This window comes from Hypanus sabinus, chromosome 3 (genome assembly GCF_030144855.1).
Source record: "Hypanus sabinus isolate sHypSab1 chromosome 3, sHypSab1.hap1, whole genome shotgun sequence".
Lineage (NCBI taxonomy): Eukaryota > Metazoa > Chordata > Chondrichthyes > Myliobatiformes > Dasyatidae > Hypanus > Hypanus sabinus.
The window spans coordinates 43,982,750-44,002,796 of record NC_082708.1 but is presented as its reverse complement, the minus strand read 5'-3'; the positions used below and the strand labels follow the sequence as shown (position 1 = coordinate 44,002,796).

At 42.7% G+C, this 20,047-nt stretch overlaps 1 protein-coding gene across 9 annotated transcripts in view; it reads left to right on the top strand.

The window, feature by feature from the left end:
* The window catches only part of sgcg (sarcoglycan, gamma), a 612,351-nt gene extending 592,553 nt beyond the window's left edge, over positions 1-19,798 (top strand). For all 9 annotated transcript variants that reach the window (XM_059964202.1, XM_059964201.1, XM_059964199.1 and 6 more), the window contains 2 exons: positions 14,744-14,867; positions 18,830-19,798. In XM_059964202.1, coding sequence (XP_059820185.1) covers positions 14,744-14,867; positions 18,830-19,003 — 298 coding nt within the window. In that variant the 3' untranslated portion in view covers positions 19,004-19,798. The remainder of the gene's footprint in view (positions 1-14,743; positions 14,868-18,829) is intronic.
* The last annotated feature ends 249 nt before the right edge of the window (positions 19,799-20,047 follow it).

Genomic DNA, 20,047 nt, shown 5'->3' with positions numbered 1-20,047 from the left:
CATCGTCCACCACACCATGTCCAGGCTGAGGTTCTCCTTTCCTGATAATCAGAAATTCCTCCTTCTTCAAAGAGCTGGGTTTCCCTTTTCTCACCATTCATACTGCCCTCACCCACATCTCCTCTATTTCCCAGACATCTGCTATCACCCCATCTTCCTGCCACCTTAACAGGGCTAGAATAGTCCTTACCAATGAGACTCCACATCTGTACAGCATCCTCCGCAACCTCCGCCATCTTCAACACAATCCTTCACATCCTAGTTGTACAAACACATCTTTACTTCCCCACTCTCCGCAGGAATCAGTCTCACCACGATTCCCTTGTCCATTCGACGGAAGAACTGCAACATCTGTCCACCCACCTCCTTACTCACGTCCATTCAAGGCTCCAAACAGTTCTTACCGATGAGACAAAACTTCACCTGAAAGTTGTTCAAGGTCATCTACAGTAGTCAGTGCTCCTGATGGGGCCTCATCTAGATCAGTGAGACCTGATGTAGATTGAGTGACTGGCTTGTGGAGCAATTTTACTCTGTCTACAACAAGCTGAATTTCCTAGTGGCCAGCCATTTTAATTCCAATCCACATTCCCATTCCAACATGGCCTCCTCTACCGCCACAATGAGGCCATTCTCAGGCTGAAGGAACAACATCTTATATTTTGTCTGGGTGTCCTCCAACTTGATGGCATGAACATTGATTACTCTAACTTCCAGTAATCTTTCTTCCTCCTTCTTCCATTCCCCACTCGGGTTGCTTTCTTACCTCCTCACTTCTCCTCACCTGCCCATCACCTCCCTTTGGTGCCCCTCTTTCTCTCCTTTCTTCCATGGCCCACTGTCTTCTTCTATCAAATTCCTTCTTCAATCTTTACCTCTTCCACCTCTCACTTTCCAGCTTCTCACTTCATACCCTCTTCCCACCCACCTCCCCTCCTCCTCACTTGACTTCACCTATCAACTTGTAGAACTTGTACTACTTCCCTTCCCCCCCACCCCCCTCCCTCAATCCACCACCTTCTTATTTTGGATTCTTCTACCTTCTGAAATGTCGACTCCATAGATACTGCACAACCTGCTGAGTTCCAGCAGTTTGTATGTTTTACTCTGGATTTCCAGCATTTTCAGAATCTCTTACATTTATGTTTAATACTTGACTGGTTGTAGGTGGGGAGGGGCTGCGATATTCACTCTCTCACTCAAAAATTTCACTCTTTTAAAAGCAAAAGAGAAACTTTCTCAGAGAGAGTCTAGAGGTCAAATTTGTTGCGCTGAATGATTTTTTCATTAGCAGAAGAACCAGTAGTGTTAAAGTCCTGCCAGGCTGTATTAGAAGCTGCAGAAAGCTACAGGCATGAGGGAAGTGATGCTGCTTTCTAGTCACACTGGCTCTGCTGCCACGCTGTGTGGCAACAGCCTCATCAGGAATCCTATGGTGATGACTGCTGGCTACAGAGTCACAAGACCACAGAAGTTAACTGTGTAAAATTTAAAGGCTTACTCACATGATAATCTAACATCCAGTCTGACTTTTAAAACACAGATAACACTTTGTGACTGGTTAGTGTACACCTAGTCACCGGCTGTATTCAGATAGTTTTTGGTTAATCAAGCAGACAATTTCAATAAAACACATTCCTCCTTCAAGCAGCTCAGGGGTTCCTCAGCCGCGACTCCTAAAATCGAAGGGGGGACCGATGAGGCACTTTCAGCTCATACTGAATACTAAGCTTGTGAGATAATGTTTTCAACTCTGATTTAGCAGAGTAAATCTTCAGTTGAAACTTCAGACACTTTTGTGTCTGCCAAAAACAGTTCCAAGGTGTGAAATTGCTCAAACAGGGATAAAATATCTGCTGTCTTTGAATTCTAACGAACACCACAATGGCTAAAATAAAAGTAAGAAGGAATGGAAATGGTTAATAGAGTGATGTCCATCTCACCACATAGAATGTGCAACATTCAAACATCAAAGGGAACAATTTTCCTCTTATCTCAGTCTTGATTGGCTGATCCCTTATTTTGAGCATGTGGTATCAGGGAAACATCATCCCCAGTTATTCTGTAAGAATTACATGCACCTCAATAAGATGATTTCTCAATCTCCTCAATACCACAGGGTATATGCCTACACTGCTTAATCTCTCCTCACCATCTGCCCACTTATGCCAGGGGTTAAGCTGCTCACACATCCTCCGTTGCAAGTACTGTTAATCTTTCCAAAGGTAGGGTGACTAACCTTCAGTGAAGAGGAACATCACTCTTCACTCATCACCCTAATGAGGCAATCTCCATGCCTCAGGATTGTTTTGAACAGACGAACTGGCAGACACCACAAATGGAGAAGGCTGTCATCAACTACATCAGTAAGTGTGTAGATGACTTTAATACCTAAAGAAGGGTCAACTCGTGGCCCAACCAGATGCCCTGCCTAAACACAAAGGTCCACTCCCTAATAAAAACATGGGACACTGCCTTCAGGTCTAGAGACAAAACAGCTCTTAGAGCAGACAGGAGAAAACTTCATCTTGGGCATCAAAAGGGAAAAGATCTCCTATACACAAAAAATTCAGGAGCATCAGCCCAATAATTATCATGAACCCTGGCATATGTGGCTGGGCATCAAGAGCATTACTGACTATGCAAGTAAAAGCAGTGTTGACTATACCAGTGATGCCTCCCTCCCCGACACTCCAAACATCTTCTATACACGCTTCAAAGCATGCGAACACCACACCAGCCACAACAGCTGCTCCCCCCAGGTGAGCAGCCACCTGTAACAGCTGTGGATGTGAGAAGGACCCTGCAGAGAGTCAATCCTCATAAGGCAGCTGGGCCAGACAACATCCCAGCCCAAGTACTCAGGGATTGTTCAGACCGGTTCACTGACTTCTTCATGGACATCTTCAACACTTCACTCTCGCAGGCTTCTGCCCCACATGTTCAGATCAGCCATCCTCATCCCTGTACTAAAGAACCCAAGACATTCTGAATCCAATGACTACCTGCCCTGTGACATTGACAACAGCCATCATGAAGTGCATTGAACAGCTGCTAATGGCACACATCAGAAACGGCATTCCTTCCAGACATTCAGCAATATGCTTTCTGACAGATGCCATGTACCTGGCTCTGACACACCTGGAAAACAAGGACACTTACATCACAATGCTGTTTCTGGATTTCACTTCAGCATTCAACACTATTGACCCTCAAGCCTTGGTGAGCAAACTCCTACTCGTCATTCTAAACGCACCACTGTGCAACTGGGCGTTGGACTTCCTAACCATTCCGCCGATAGTCAGGATGCACAACCGCTTCTCCATCCTCATCATTCTCAACATGGGTGCCCCCCAGGGCTGTGTGCTGAACCCACTCCCGTACTCTGCTCACGTGTGACTGCACGGCCAAACACTCGAGTGATCACATTGTCAAGTTTGCCCGACGACAGTAAAACTCATCACCAATGATGAGATGACCCAAGCAGAGGAGTTGGAAGAGCTCGAGACCTGATGTCAGGCAAACAACCTCTTCCTTAATGTCAACAAGACAACAGTGGTGGTTATCAACTTCAGGAAAACTGAAGTTCTCCTCATCCCCTCCCTCCCTTACATCTGTGGCACAGCAGTGAAAGCTGCAAGCAATTTCAATTTCAAAGAAGTATACATCTCGCACTATCTCTCATGGTTCCAGAGCACATTCTACACCATCAGGAAAACTCTCCGACTCCTCTACTTTCCAAGGAGGCTGAAGAGAGCTGGACTATGCACATCTATACTCGCATCATTCTACAGATGTGCAGTAGAGAGCACCCTAACAAGCTACATCACTGCTTGGCACGGACACTAAACTGCAGTGAACAGGGAGGGTTTACAACGGGTAGTCAAAACTGCCCAACGCATCACTGGCACCAGCCACCCACCATCTAGGATGTATATACAGAAAGATGACAGAAAAAGGCCAGTAACATCATGAACAATCCCACCAACCCTGCTCATGGACTGTTTGTCCCACTCTCATCAGGGAGGAGGCTACATAGCATCCACGCTAGGAACACCAGACTAAAAAAGTTACTTCCCCAAGCAGTAAGGCTAATCAACACTTCCACCTCTCCATTAACCCACCCTTCCACATCCCCAACCACCACTACTTTAACATTTCCTGTCAACCACCTTATATACAGCCACTCCTATGCCTAGTCTCTTTATGAACATACAATTACCCTATGTATATGAGCTATCTTGTGTATTTATAGTCATTGTTTAATTATTGTGATCTTTACCTTATTGTGTCTTTTGTGCTACATCAAATCCAGAATAACAATTATTTTGTTCTCCAGTATATTTGTGTACTGGAAATGACTTTAAACAATCTTAAATGCCTCATTTCTCAAGTAATGCTGGAAGGCAAATGAGCGGAGATGCAGGTGAAGATGGCTGAGCCTATAGCGCCATCCTGAGGAACACAGGAGCAATGAACTGAGATCCCTGGCTTCAAAACCAGAGCCACCTTTCTTTGGCTGAGTTACTCCTCCAGCCAGGGTAGAATCGCCCCTCCTTTTCATCCCCCCCACCCCTAGACTCCTGCTGGCTAAGGCTCCTTAGTATCTGCATTTAGCGATTTCTAACACCTGGAATCAGCCTGACCCTCCCTGGGTGCAGCACAACCCAGGATTCTTACAAAATATTCATTAAAACTGAATTAACATCACAAATAAGATCATAATAAATACACACACTACAGATGATATGGCATACAGCACGTGTTGTTTAAAATTACTGAAGGTTTTGCAAAGGAACATAGAACCAGCAGCCATTAGACTTCTGTGGGGGGAGGAACATGTGTTCAAATGACCCCAAGGATGCAGAGTGCCTGGAGCTTACAATATCAGCAGCCTACCTACAGCCAGTAAATTTGAGTGGGGGGGGGGGGTGGAATGTGAGAAATGATTTAAAATGTCCTCAGTGGCAGAGCAGGTGGAGAAAGACTGTGAGGGCTGCACTGGGGGAGCGGCCCCGGATGTCCTGGTCCACCATACTGTTAAACCCACCCACTGACTGCCAAAATGAGGTCAATCTGAGTCACCACACTGATCATGACGTGTGCAGGCTTCTGTTTGATACAGGAGCCCCATGACAATGGAGCTCTCAGGATAGAGACAGGTCTCTGAAACCAAGGGGGTTTAGTCAAAATTCTGCACACAGGCAGCGTACAAATGCCAGTCTCCAGGGAACTGTGTTGGAACAGGGGTACCCTTTTGCCACAGCAGGCCTCATCCCACCTCAGTCAGGGAGGGGGCTACACCGCATAAGATGCCGTAACTGTTGACTGCCCCATCTGTCCTGGATGGGAAACCAGTGTGATCAACATTACTAAAGCCAATTGATGAAAGAAACTGGACTATAGTACCTGGAATGTGAGAAAACTATTGACAAAGCAAAGAACAGCCCAGAAAGAAGAATTGCCAGCTTGGTCCCATTGACGAGCCATAACATTGGTATCAGTGCAGTCACAACGTAATGATATTTGGTACCAATGGGTGACTTGCACAAGTCCTGAAATAATTTGATTACTCCCAAGTTTGAATCTTTTCAAATTGGATTTTTTTCTATTCATGAACTAAGTGCATTATATCACTTTAAATTGATTAGTGTAGAAAAGAATCATCCTAATCCAAGTCATATCTGCTGCCAGTAATTTATACACACTTTTATTCATTTTGAGATTAAAAGAAATTAAGTGTACTTACAAGCTTCAATAGCAAATTTATTTCAGTGTTAGCTAATAATTATGCTATCATGTCTTTTCTAGCATTAATCTGTAGGCCCAACCTTCTTTCTCTCCCGCTAGGAATTGCCACTTCATTCACTGTGCCCTCAGATTGTGTGATCTGAATGCAATCACACCAGCCATCCGCATCGCAGTCAGCCGTCTGGTCTCAACTTCCATATAGCCATATAACATATAACAATCACAGCACGGAAACAGGCCATCTTGGCCCTCCTCGTCCGTGCCGAACCCTTAATCTCACCTAGTCCCACCTACCCGCACTCAGCCCATAACCCTCCACTCCTTTCCTGTCCATATACCTATCCAATTTTACCTTAAATGACATAACTGAACTGGCCTCTACTACTTCTACAGGAAGCTCATTCCACACAGCTATCACTCTTTGAGTAAAGAAATACCCCCTCGTATTTCCCTTAAACTTCTGCCCCCTAACTCTCAAATCATGTCCTCTAGTTTGAATCTCCCCTACTCTCAATGGAAACAGCCTGTTCACGTCAACTCTATCTATCCCTCTCAAAATTTTAAATACCTCGATCAAATCCCCCCTCAACCTTCTACGCTCCAATGAATAGAGACCTAACTTGTTCAACCTTTCTCTGTAACTTAATTGTTGAAACCCAGGTAACATCCTAGTAAATCGTCTCTGCACTCTCTCTAATTTATTGATATCTTTCCTATAATTCGGTGACCAGAACTGCACACAATATTCCAAATTTGGCCTTACCAATGCCCTGTACAACTTTAGCATTACATCCCAACTTCTGTACTCAATGCTTTGATTTATAAAGCCCAGCGTTCCAAAAGCCCTCTTCACCACCCTATCTACATGAGACTCCACTTTCAGGGAACTATGCACAGTTATTCCTAGATCTCTCTGTTCCTCTGCATTCCTCAATGTCCTACCATTTACTCTGTATGTTCTATTTGGATTATTCCTGCCAAAATGTAGAACCTCACACTTCTCAGCATTAAACTCCATCTGCCAACGTTCAGCCCATTCTTCTAACTGGCATAAATCTCCCTGCAAGCTTTGAAAATCCACCTCATTATCCACACCTCCTACCTTAGTATCATCGGCATACTTACTAATCCAATTTACCACCCCATCATCCAGATCATTTATGTATATTACAAACAACATTGGGCCCAAAACAGATCCCTGAGGCACCCCGCTAGTCACCGGCCTCCATCCCGATAAACAATTATCCACCACTATCACCGGCCTCCATCCCAATAAACAATTATCCACCACTATCCACACAGCACTCTTTGCTTTGAGGAGGTCCTGCTTCTCAGAAGTCCCCGTTAGCACTTGAAACCCTTGAAAGCAAGATAACCCCCTGTTGAAGCGAAAAAATAAAATTCTAATCACCCATAAATAGATAAAAATATTAAAGCAAAATTAAATAACTAAAAATGTTACTTAGATTCCCAGTTTTCTCCTAATCGTGTTTCCTCTAATCCCCATGGAATTCAGCTCCAACCCAGTGCAGGATCAAAGACTCAATTTCTCAGTGCCAGGGAATCTCAATAAGACTGCATGTCATTTTGTATTAGATTCAGGCTGTTAAAGCTGAAGAGAATGTACTCCAGCCAGCTATACAGGAGCACAAAGATAATTTTTATTGGTTTGGGGGAAAAAGTAGAAGATAATCTGTTATGCTGCATCATCATGTTTTCCCACTGGATCATCCTGATCCGATCCAAGCAGCTGGGTTTCTTCCAGATGCTCATTATCTGCCATGACCTGCCTATGGTCCCCCAGAGACGAGATGAAGAGGCTCGATCCCCAAGGTAGTTCTGACCTTCCACTGGACCCAACAAACTCTGCCTGTTGGTTGGAAAATGCTGGAACCTGGAGCACCATGTAATCTTTTGGAAGGAGGGGAGAGAGAGTTAAGCAGTATCTGTGGGGGAAGAAATAGTTGATGTTTTGAGTCAGGACCCTACAGCAGGACTGACAGTGGAGACGGAATATGGCCGCCATAATGAGGAAGAGAGGAGGGGCATGAGGAAGAGGCCAGCAGATGATTGGTGGACTGAGGAAGGGGTGAGGGATCATAAGCAGCTAGAGCCAAGTGCAGAAGAGCTCTTCATCACCCTAGTGTTTCCCAAGTTTGTACTTTACAAAGCAGGGAGTGCCATGTATCTCTGAATTGGTAGCTGTGGCCATGCTATGTTGGTGTCGGAAGCTTGGTGATAGTTGTTGATTTAAGCCTACAGTATGTTCAATGCTTCAATGTCATTATCATCATCATCGTACACCATACTCTGCCAGAGACAAATAAAGCTTATCTTTATATTTACGCAAATTCCTTTCACTGTTACCTGGAAAATCATCATTGATTCTCCGCTCAGTTCCTTGGAAACCAACTTTGTAAAACCCAGAATAATATGACTGATAATGAGGGTGACTGAAGCAACAAAATTCAGTCCTGGTATGGGTCCATAACATTGAAATGTTATTATTGGCAAATAACATTCACTGTGAATCTGTCCAGATATAAAATACCAACTTACATATGCGACTTGATGTGATCAAGCTAATTGGCTGAGCAACTGTCATGGCATTTACAGTGAATTTTTCCACAGTAACCAGGCTTTCTTTTATTACCTTCAGTATGAAGGCAAAAATTAGTTTCATAACTGTTTACCTGGGAGTTTATCTCATGTGGATCGTGCATGGCTAGAACTTATGTAAGACTTTTTTTAATCTTTTAAATATTTAAAACGGTTTTTTACTCATTGCCTATATTGATAGTACCAAAATAAAAATTGGATTGTTCTGTTGAACATTGTTTTTTGCTTCTGAAACCAAGACTGCTTGAAGATGGAGAGATTCTGAAGTCAATTAAAACTACATCAGGGTATTTGAAACTACTGTTTGAAGAGCAATAAATGCTTCATAAATAGTAATGATCTGAACCCTTCAAAACTTTAAAGGCGCCACCACATGAAAGGACCCATTACAATTGTTGTGCTTGCACCTGTGTTGGCTCGTGTTTGGAAGCTATCAGTTCTTCTGTGAAGCATTTGAGGAAATCTTAAAGTTTATAAAATATGTAGTACAACTCTTTTGTTTTTATTTCTTAATCCCATTGATCTGGTGTTTTCCTTTCTACCTTTTATATTTGATTATAAATGCATCTACAATTATTAATAATGAGGGCCTGTACTTAGAGAATCCCTTTTATGACGTCCCAATGTGTTTTAAAGTTTGGTGAAGCAGCCAATTTACACACAAGAAACTCCTTCAAAATAATGACGTAAGAATGACCTGCAACCTGATTTAGTGATTTATCTATTTATTTGTTGTATTTTGTTCAGAGATACATTGTGGGATAGGCCCTTCTGGCCCTTCTGACCCAACAATACAAACCCTAACCCAATCAGGAACAATTTGCAATGACCAATTAATCTGACCGGCTCACCTCTGGGCTGTGGGAGGAAACCAGAGCACCTGGGGAATTCCAGGGAACACGTACAGAGACTCCTTACAGAGGATGCTGGGATTGAACTTTGAACTCTGGTGCTCCAAGCTGGAACAGTGTCATGCTAAACCTATGCTACCGTAGCTCCCATGATGATGACTTAAGATTATTACTCAAGATATCTTGAGATGTCCCTCACCCCCTGTAATTCCATTAAATTGGGTAAAGGGTATTATTACATCTACTTGAGGGGGTAATTCAAGAGTCTGATGTAATGATGAATCCAAAGTTCAGGACTACAAAGGAGAGTTATTCTCAATTTTGTGTTTAGTCCCCTGTAGTGAGCCATAATTGACATTTGCATACAGATATATAGAATGTTTGCATACCTGGTGTCTTTGCCTAGCTCAATGTCACTTTCATGATTAATCCAGCGACCTTATAAACAAACAACAAATATTTTTGCTGCGTATTTTATATCTGCTCTCCTACCTTTGATTGATGGGTCATAGGTATTCTTCACAAAGCTTTTATCAGCAGAATCTGAAAGGAAACATTATGTGGAGAATGTCTAACAGTAAAGGAAACCTATCGAAAGCTAATGATGCACGCACGGTGTACAGAGTTTGTTATCCATTGCTGTCATGTGAGCCCAGTTATTAAGATCTATCATTCATTTGAGAAAAAAACATCCTTGCCCCTGGTGATGGGAACAAGTGCAGAGAGACAGCGTGTAAAATGAGGGTAGAAGCAAAAAGTAGTAAGGTGAAATGTAAAAGTGGCAGGCAGGCAAATCCGGGGCAAAAAACAAAAAGGGCCACTGTTCAACATAATTGTATAAGGTCTAAGAGTGTTGTAAAAACAAGCCTGAAGGTTTTGTGTGTCAATGCGAGGAGCATTCCTAACAAGGTGGATGAATTGAATGTGCAGATAGTTATTAATGAATATGATATAGTTGGGATCACAGAGACATGGCTCCAGGATGACCAAGGATGGGAGCTCAACATCCAGGGATATTCAATTTTCAGGAGGGATAGACAGGAAAGAAAAGGAGCTGGGGTAGCATTGCTGGTTAGAGAGGAGATTAATGCAATAGAAAGGAAGGACATTAGCCTGGAGGATGTGGAATCGATATGGGTAGAGCTGCATAACTCTAAGGGGCAGAAAACACTGGTGGGAGTTGTGTACAGGCCACCTAACAGTAGTAGTGAGGTTGGGGATGGCATTAAACAGGAAATAAGAAATGTGTGCAATAAAGGAACAGTAGTTATAATGGGTGACTTCAATCTACATATCGATTGGGTGAACCAAATTGGTAAGGGTGCTGAGGAAGAGGATTTCTTGGAATGTATGCGGGATGGTTTTCTGAACCAACATGTCAAGGAACGAACTAGAGAGCAGGCCATTCTAGATTGGGTATTGAGCAATGAGGAAGGGTTAGTTAGCAATTTTGTCATGCGAGGCCCCTTGGGTAAGAGTGACCATAATATGGTGGAATTCTTCATTAAGATGGAGAGTGACATAGTTAATTCAGAAACAAAGGTTCTGAACTTAAAAAGGGTAACTTTAAAGGTATGAGACGTGAATTAGCTAAGATAGACTGGCAAATGATACTTAAAGGGTTGACGGTGGATATGCAATGGCAAGCATTTAAAGATCGCATGGATGAACTACAACAATTGTTCATCCCAGTTTGGCAAAAGAATAAACCAGGGAAGGTAGTGCACCCGTGGCTGACAAGGGAAATTAGGGATAGTATCAAGTCCAAAGAAGAAACATATAAATTAGCAAAAAAAAAGTGACACAACTGAGGACTGGGAGAAATTTGGAGACCAACAAAGGAGGACAAAGGGCTTAATTAGGAAAGGGAAAAAAGATTATGAGAGAAAGCTGGCAGGGAACATAAAAACTAACTGTAAAAGCTTTTATAGATACGTGAAAAGAAAAAGATTGGTCAAGACAAATGTAGGTCCTTTACAGTCAGAAACAGGTGAATTGATCATAGGGAACAAAGCTATGACAGACCAATTGAATAACTACTTTGGTTCTGTCTTCACTAAGGAGGACATAAATAATCTTCCGGAAATAGTAAGGGACCGAGGGTCTAGTGAGATGGAGGAACTGAGGGAAATACATGTTAGTAGGGAAGTGGTGTTAGGTAAATTGAAGGGATTAAAGGCAGATAAATGCCCAGGGCCAGATGGTCTGCATCCCAGAGCGCTTAAGGAAGTAGCCCAAGAAATAGTGGATGCATTAGTGATAATTTTTCAAAACTCCTTAGATTCTGGATTAGTTCCTGAGGATTGGAGGGTGGCTAATGTAACCCCACTTTTTAAAAAAGGAGGGAGAGAGAAACCGGGGAATTATAGACCGGTTTAGTCTGACATCGGTGGTGAGGAAAATGCTAGAGTCGGTTATCAAAGATGTGATAACAGCACATTTGGAAAGAGGTGATCATCAGACAAAGTCAGCATGGATTTGTGAAAGGAAAATCATGTCTGACGAATCTTATAGAATTTTTTGAAGATGTAACTAGTAGAGTGGATAGGGAGGAGCCAGTGGATGTGGTATATTTAGATTTTCAAAAGGCTTTTGACAAGGTCCCACACAGGAGATTAGTGAGCAAACTTGAAGCACACGGTATTGGGGGTATGGTATTGATGTGGATAGGGAATTGGGTGGCAGACAGGAAGCAAACAGTAAACTGGGAGTAAACAGGACCTTTTCAGAATGGCAGGCAGTGACTAGTGGGGTACAGCAAGGCTCAGTGCTGGGACCCCAGTTGTTTACAATATATATTAATAATTTAGACAAGGGAATTAAATGCAGCATCTCCAAGTTTGTGGATGACACGAAGCTGGGCGGCGGTGTTAGCTGTAAGGAGGATGCTAAGAAGATGCAGGGTGACTTGGATAGGTTAGGTGAGTGGGCAAATTCATGGCAGATGCAATTTAATGTAGATAAATGTGAGGTTATTCACTTTGGTTGCAAGAACAGGAAAACAGATTATTATCTGAACGGTGGCCGATTAGGAAAAAGGGAGATGCAACGAGACCTGGGTGTCATTGTACACCAGTCATTGAAGGTGGGCATGCAGGTACAGCAGGCAGTGAAAAAGGCAAATGGTATGTTGGCATTCATAGCAAAAGGATTTGTGTGCAGGAGCAGGGAGGTTCTACTGCAGTTGTATAGGACCTTGGTGAGACCGCACCTAGAATATTGTGCAGTTTTGGTCTCCTAATCTACGGAAAGACATTCTTGCCATAGAGTGAGTACAGAGAAGGTTCATCAGATTGATTCCTGGGATGGCAGGACTTTCATATGAAGAAAGACTGGATCAACTAGGCTTATACTCACTGGAATTTAGAAGATTGAGGGGGGATCTTATTGAAACGTATAAAATTCTAAAGGGATTGGACAGGCTAGATGCAGGAAGATTGTTTCCGATGTTGGGGAAGTCCAGAACGAGGGGTCACTGAAGAGAAACTTCTTCACACAGAGAGTGGTGAATCTGTGGAATTCTCTGCCACAGGAAACAGTTGAGGCCGGTTCATTGGCTATACTTAAGAGGAAGTTAGATATGACCCTTGTGGCTAAAGGGATCAGGGGGTATGGAGAGAAAGCAGGTACAGGGTTCTGAGTTGGATGATCAGCCATGATCATACTGAATAGCGGTGCAGGTTCGAAGGGCCGAATGGCCTACTCCTACACCTATTTTCTATGTTTCTATGGTGTGCAGTTGTGAGTAATATTTCTGTTGAAAGTATGTGAAGTACATTAGTAATATGAAATGTTGTGACATAACATCTGACAAAGGGTCTCTAACCCGACACCTTAACTCTCTTTCTCTTTCTGCAGATGCTGCCTGTCTTGCTGAGTGTTCCACCATTTTCTGCTTTTATAATTCTTCCGGATACTTGTCTTGTTCCAATTCAAACTTCTTGATCACCTCCAACTACAATCACACCATTGGCAGCCATGCCTTCAGCTGCCAAAGCCCTGGGTTCAGGAATTAACACTTCTGCCTCTCAGCATCTTTCTTAAAAAGAGGTTGAGAATGTAATGGAATTATAAAACCAGAAAATGCCTGATATACTCAGAAAGCTAAGCAGCATCTGTGGAAAAAGGAACAGAATTAACATGTCAGATCAAAGATTCTGCCTCAGATATTGTGACAGAATATTTTACTAAATTTCATCATAAGATTACTTACTCCACAACCATCAAAGGAGAATCTCGCTCATAATTATATGTCCAGAGAAAAGGTTTTGTTCTAATTAATTTGAATGCAAGCTCTTAATAATTGGGAGCTATGATAGCAATGGATAAAGCATGCATCAAAATCTTTTTAACACACACAAAATGCTGAGGGAACTCAGCGGGCCAGGCAGCATCTATGGAAAAGAGTACAGTCAACATTTCCGGCTGAAACCCTTCAACAGGCCTGGGGAGAAAAAGACGAGGAGTCTGGGTTAGAGGGTGGGGGGAGGGGTGGGAGAAACATAAGGTGAAAGGTGAAACTGAGAGGGAGGAGGAAAGAAGTAAAAAGTTGGGAAGTTGATTGGTGAAAGGGACACAGGGCTGGAGAAGGGGGAATCTCATAGGAGAGGACAGAAGGCCATGGAAGAAAGAAGAAGGGGGAGGAGCACCAGGGGGAGACAATGGGCAGGCAAGGAGATAAGGTGAGAGGAAAAGGGATGGGGAATAGAAAAGGGGCGTCATTACCGGAAGTTCGTGAAACCGATGTTCATGCCATCAGATTGGACGCTGTCCAGACAGAATATAAGTTGTTGCTCCTCCAACCTGACACCAGCACGACAGTAGAGGAGACCGTGGATGGATGTCAAAATGAGAATGAGAAGTAGAATTAAAATGTGTGGCCACTGGGAGATCCCGCTTTTTCTGGCAGATGGAGCATGGGTGCTCAGTGAAGTGGTCTCCCAAACGGTGTTGGGTCACACTGATATAAAAGAGGCCTTACTGGAGTGCCAAACACAGCATATGACCCCAATAGACTCACAGGTGAAGTGTCGCCCCACCTGAAAGGACTGTTTGGGGCCCTAAATAGTAGTGAGGGAGGAGGTGTAGGGACAGGTGTAGTACATGTTCCACTTGCAAGGATAGGTGCCAGGAGGGAGATCAGTGGGGAAGGATGAACAGACAAGGGAGTCACGTAGGGAGTGATCCCTGTGGAAAGCAGAAGTGGTGGGGGAGGGAAAGATGAGCTTGCTGGTGGGATCCCATTGTAGATGGCAGAAGTTACAGAGAATTATGTGCTGGAAAATCTTTTGAGAGGTTACCTTTACTGGTATTCTCTATGTATTATGCAAATTGCCCTTATATTTGCCTTTTTGCAAATTATGCATAATAATCTTTGGGTTGTTTTCCTTGCAATAAGTGTGCAACATAAATGCAAGCTGTGGCAAAATATAAAAATTGTGTATAATAAAGAATATTGTTTATAGATTAGAACAAGATTTGTGTCACCTCCAGTCCTCTAAACGTGACCTTCTTGCCCTTAGGCTGGAATCTCCAACTCGCTGTTTGAGCATGGATGCACCAAAAGGTGTTCAGATCAAAGCACGAGCTGGAAACATTGAGGCCTCTTCTCAGAGGGACATCATTTTTCACACCAGTGAAGGAATGGTGAGTACAGTTCAAATCCACAAGGACCACCTTATTCCTGTCCTTCAAACTGGTTCCAGCATTGTATTGCAAATCCAGATTAAGAAACAATTCAGTTGCATGTATTATTTTAAAGAGAAGATCAAGCATTTTTTCCTTTTACTTTTTAAAAATTATGTTTAATTCTGCACAAACCAAAGCTGTCTCATACTACGTTCCCCTTAATTGATGTATCAAGCCGTGCTTTGTTTACTTGATCTCTATCAGGAAAGATACTTGCTAAGAATCTCTGTATTATGTTGAACCTCTCTTGAATTTCATTACTGTGGACAGCAGAGGGTTGTGTTCAGACCACCGCCAAAATTAGAGCACATCCCTGGAGTTCAACGAGTCATAATGCCCAATGTCAAATTTAACTTTGACATGACTCCTTTGATATTGTAGTGGTAATTAATAATGAATAACACGTCGAAAGCAACAAGAAGAAAAGATAATGAATCACCGTACATTGCCACCACGATTTGGTTTGGTGTAATTCCTGCTGCTGAAGAGCCCAGGATATTCAGATTACTTTCTTCTTGCACCAGCTACCTCATTCCTGGTAAGCTACCAGTCCACATCTTTGATGATAATCACTTCCCCAGACAAGACTGAAGCCCAAATGGTAGAGAGCAACCTGAAAGAACAGATGACTTTTCCACTAGACTAGCAGTAGTTCCTGGGCACTGCAGTCAGAATAAGCTTGTTTCCAGAGTAACATAAACAAAATGACAGTTTATTTCCCTCTGACTGATCGAGTTCCTCCAGCATTTTGTGTGTACTGCTCAGGATTTCCAGCATCTGCAGAGTCTCTTGTGTTTATGATTTGTTGCTCACAGAGCTCCTGTCATGAGAGACCCATTTCTGACAGTGAATCTCGGATAGTTGCCCGATTCGGGCATTTGCTGCAGGAGCACACTGGAAGGACCTTTTCTCAATGATCAGTAACAACTACAGCACTTCTACAGCAAAGGCCCCAAACTCAGCTTTTGCTTCCTCTGCCTACAGCCAAGCTGAAGCCAGGTTGCAGAGGGCTTTCTCCTCATTCAGTAGTGATGTTGCTGGGCAGTTATTTCTCCCAGATGATCCTGAGAACATGGCAATTAGGAGCAGGACTGGGCCATCTAGCCCTTTGAATTGATCCACTATTTCATCAAGGTCATGGCTGGTCTCCCACTGCGCCACCGTCCGGCACTATTCTCGTATTCCTTGATTCCTTTCATATTCAGAAAGCTCAATTTCTGTTCTGAAAAACTCAGCTGAGACTCCCCAATCCTACAGGCTAGAGAATTCTAAAGATTCACCTGTCACTGAGTGAATAAGACCCTTCCCTTTTCAGTCCAAGATAGCGAGACTGCAGCCCCCTGGTTCTAGATTGCTCTGAAGGGAAAATCCTCCCCTCTACATGCAGCCTGCCAAGCCTGGTAAGAATTTTGTAAGCTTCAGTAAGATCACTTTTATTCTTCAAACACGGGGAATCGGGAGTGGTCTGCTCAATCTTCCCTCATAACATGGATCAATCCAATCCAGAATCAGTTTCGTTGATATTGACTTTAGGACACATATGCTCTTTAGGTAACAAGACCAGAATTGTATTGAATATTGTAGACACAGTCTTATTTAATTGAAGTAGGGCCTCTTTACTACAGTACTTAAATCCTCTCTGTAATGTGTGATGTGTCGCTCTCCTAAGTGCTTGCTGCTCAGCAAATTACTTTTCAGTGACTTATGTACAAGGATACCCAGGCTTTTAAACATTGAAATTGTACCTGCGCCTATCACTTCCTGTGGCTGCTAGTCCCATATATTCACAACCCTCTGTGTGAAAAACTTGCCCCTCAGTTACGCTTGATGTGGAGCATAAATAGTTGGGTTACCAATGCTAATCCTAGTACATCATATGAAATACCCCATCTTTGTTCTTAGGCATGTGTTTTGTGTTTGTATCTGTGGAGACAGGACAAAATCATTTCTTTATTTCTCTACCATTTTCTTTTCCCCCATTATAAGTTCTTCCATCTGTATTGGTAAGGCCCCATTATTTGATATTTTCCTTTTCACAAATCCATAAAATTATTTTTATATTTCTAGTCAAGTATACCCTTATTCTACCTTAGCATTACACTATCAATTACTTAGTCTTCCTTTGCTAAGTTATGAATTGGTCAGCCTTTATGGTTCTTGGTTCTTCATTTGCTCTCTTCTGCAATCTTACCTGCCAGTCCCTGTTGGATTGATTTCCTTGTTGTGTTTTCCTGCCTTCTGTCATCAGCAAGGGCTGCAGAGGGAGACTGTGCTGCTGCAGAAGTCTTAATTTCTGTTGAAATCTGCTGGGACTGAGAACTTGCTCAGCATGGGAAAACACAGAGAATCATCTGAGACACCAGCGTTGTCCAGACTGCTGTTTCTGCATTGCAGTGCACAAGTACAGACCGTGCTGGAGGTCAGCTTTAGTTTCCCTCCTGGATTCAGTGGTGAATGCACAAGCTACTGAGCAAAGCGGTAGATTCACTCCATGAGCTTTGCCCCAACACATCATCACTTATTTAAACGGGGTTGCTGATCTTCAAAAAAAAGCATTTAACTGAGTAGCTTCTTTTTCGCTGTATATTTATATTTTTGTTAAAGTGTTATATTTAAAAATCTATTAACTTAAATCAGGACTTGCTTTTCACCTGTGAAAGGCAGTTAGAAAGTGCAGGTGTGGGGTCTCTTTGGAAAGTTGTCCAAAGTCGTGGGCACTTGCAGGCCAGCAGGCCACCCTCAGGGGCTGTGTGAAGGAAGAATGTCCATGTAGCTGCCACGAAGGGACAGCAAATCCCTTAAACCCAGTCCAGCCCCTTGTTCAATGTGCTTCTGTCCCAAATAAGTGATGCAAGCAGAGCGACGGCCTTTCCTTCTGAGGTACAAGTAGGCACGTTGATTGGTCACCGTGGATTCATTGGGCATGAGGGACTCAGTCAGGCAGTAAAATATCAGCAGTCCGTCCTGTGGCTGTGGGAATCTGATAAAATCACTGGCTACAGAATGAATTTATTTGTAATTTTTAGTAAGTGTCAACACCGAGGTTTTCAGTTAAAGTGTCCAGAAACAACTTGGCAAATCACCTCAGCATGAAGGTCAGAGGTGAAAGAAGATTCACACTGCTGGTGTGTGCAGGAGATGGGCAGCTGAAACTCGTGCCGATGGTGGTGTCAGTGAATAGGTCTGTAAATTGTAACCACTTCCTCTGAATCTAGTGCTGCCCAGAGATCTTCAATCCACAACTTCCAACGGCAGCAGCCGAGTCTTCCATGCCTTTGAAGCGTCTCAACAAATGGCCACCATCTCCTCTCTGTCCAAACATAATCCCCAAAATGAAATCCTTCCATGTGAGAAAGGGTGAGTCAATGGAAGTCCCACCCAATGGATGATGGTAATGGCCTGCATCTACCCAGAAAACATGCACAGTCCACAACTGTAACAGCAGGTGAATCATCTTATCCTATTAAACTTGCCCCCACGTTCAAGGTAGTGTGACCTGTATTGATATAATTAGGCCCTGGGTAAATGAATCAGTGATGGTGGAATACAGGATATAGGCTTGCTGTTTCATGAACTTAACTTTTCTTTATAATCTGGAAGAAAGTTGCAGAACATTAAACTGGGCAGAGATCTGGTATTCTCGATGCTATACCATCTGAATACCCAACCACCCAAAACTGGACAGGACATGGAGATTATTCACAACTTCCTTGTCTGTACCCTGATGTGAAGAGGAAGAAAGTGTCAAATTATATTGATATCACCATTGAGGATTTTTCAGGCATTGTAGCAGATCCAAGAAAACTACACTGGGTAAAAACAATTGAATGAGTTTCAAATTTACGATTTGATTTATTTGTATAAAAAAGTGTTGCAATAGATAACAATTAAATAACCTTGTTGTTTGCATTCATTAACAGTTGGTGCTAGATGCCGAGACAGTAAAACTACCCAAGTTGCCCCATGGCTCACCGGGTGGACCTGGAAGCTCTCAGGGACTATACGAGGTCTGTGTCTGTCCAAATGGAAAGCTCTACCTGTCCGTCGCAGGCATCGGGTCCACCTGCCAGGATTATAGTCAGATCTGCCAGTGAGCATCTTGGTTTCTTCGCAAATGAGATCTTGGCACGTCACCCAGAGCTTTTGAAAACCTGAATATTTTCTCAATAAATGCAGTCGCAATTATCAGTGATCAGTTATCAGCATCAGAAAGAAAGTGGTAAAAAAGTTCCTTCCATGAACATGTCTCATGATCAGAGCTATTAAACTGAACCCCAGATTACCCCAGAAGTATAGAAAAAATATCTATTTACAAATGGACAAAAAGAGCACAATTCAGAACATTCTTGTCAAAATAGTGGAAGCAAAAAATGACTTGAGCTCGATTGCCATTGCTGTGCAGACAACATTGTTAATGGCCCCACATAACGGATTGAAATGAGATTTACTATCAATGGTTCTTCAGCTCCTATATCAAAACCTTTTTATAGGAAAGATTATGGTCTCTGAATTACAGATCAATATTTTCTATCAGTGCATCAGTCTGACGTCTACATCTTCCAACTCCTTCTTCTGCCAAGCTGTGAGGTTCATTTTTTAATGATAGAAGTACATTGTATGTAATTAAATTTTGATACACTTAACAGCAGGGACTTGGTTGATTTTAACCTGCGTCTGCTAGATCTCTATGCAATAATTCTTTTTCCTTTTTCTGCAATAACACTTGAACCACAAGAGCTGTGCTTTTTGTACAAGACTACAATGTGGAATAAAGTATCCAAAGTTTTACCATCTGTATGTGAACCACAGTATTAAAACTGCAGTACCCTTTCTTAGTCTTTTTATAAAGCTATGTTGAAATGTATAAAAATAAAATTACACCAACCCTATCTGCGTGTGCACGATTATTTTCTCCCGATTAGTGTACATTTAGCTAGAGGGTCATTAAGCATGCTTTAGCCAATGGTCAAAGAATTAGGGAGGCAAAGAAGGGAATTTTCTTTTTGTTCAAGTTGTCATGATTTGGGATTCACTTCTTTAAACTTGTGACTTGTCATTCTAGTCTGACCCAATCTATGGGGGCAAAACCTGCATGGATTCACCCAGCCTATATCCCTCATAGTCTTATATACCTCCAG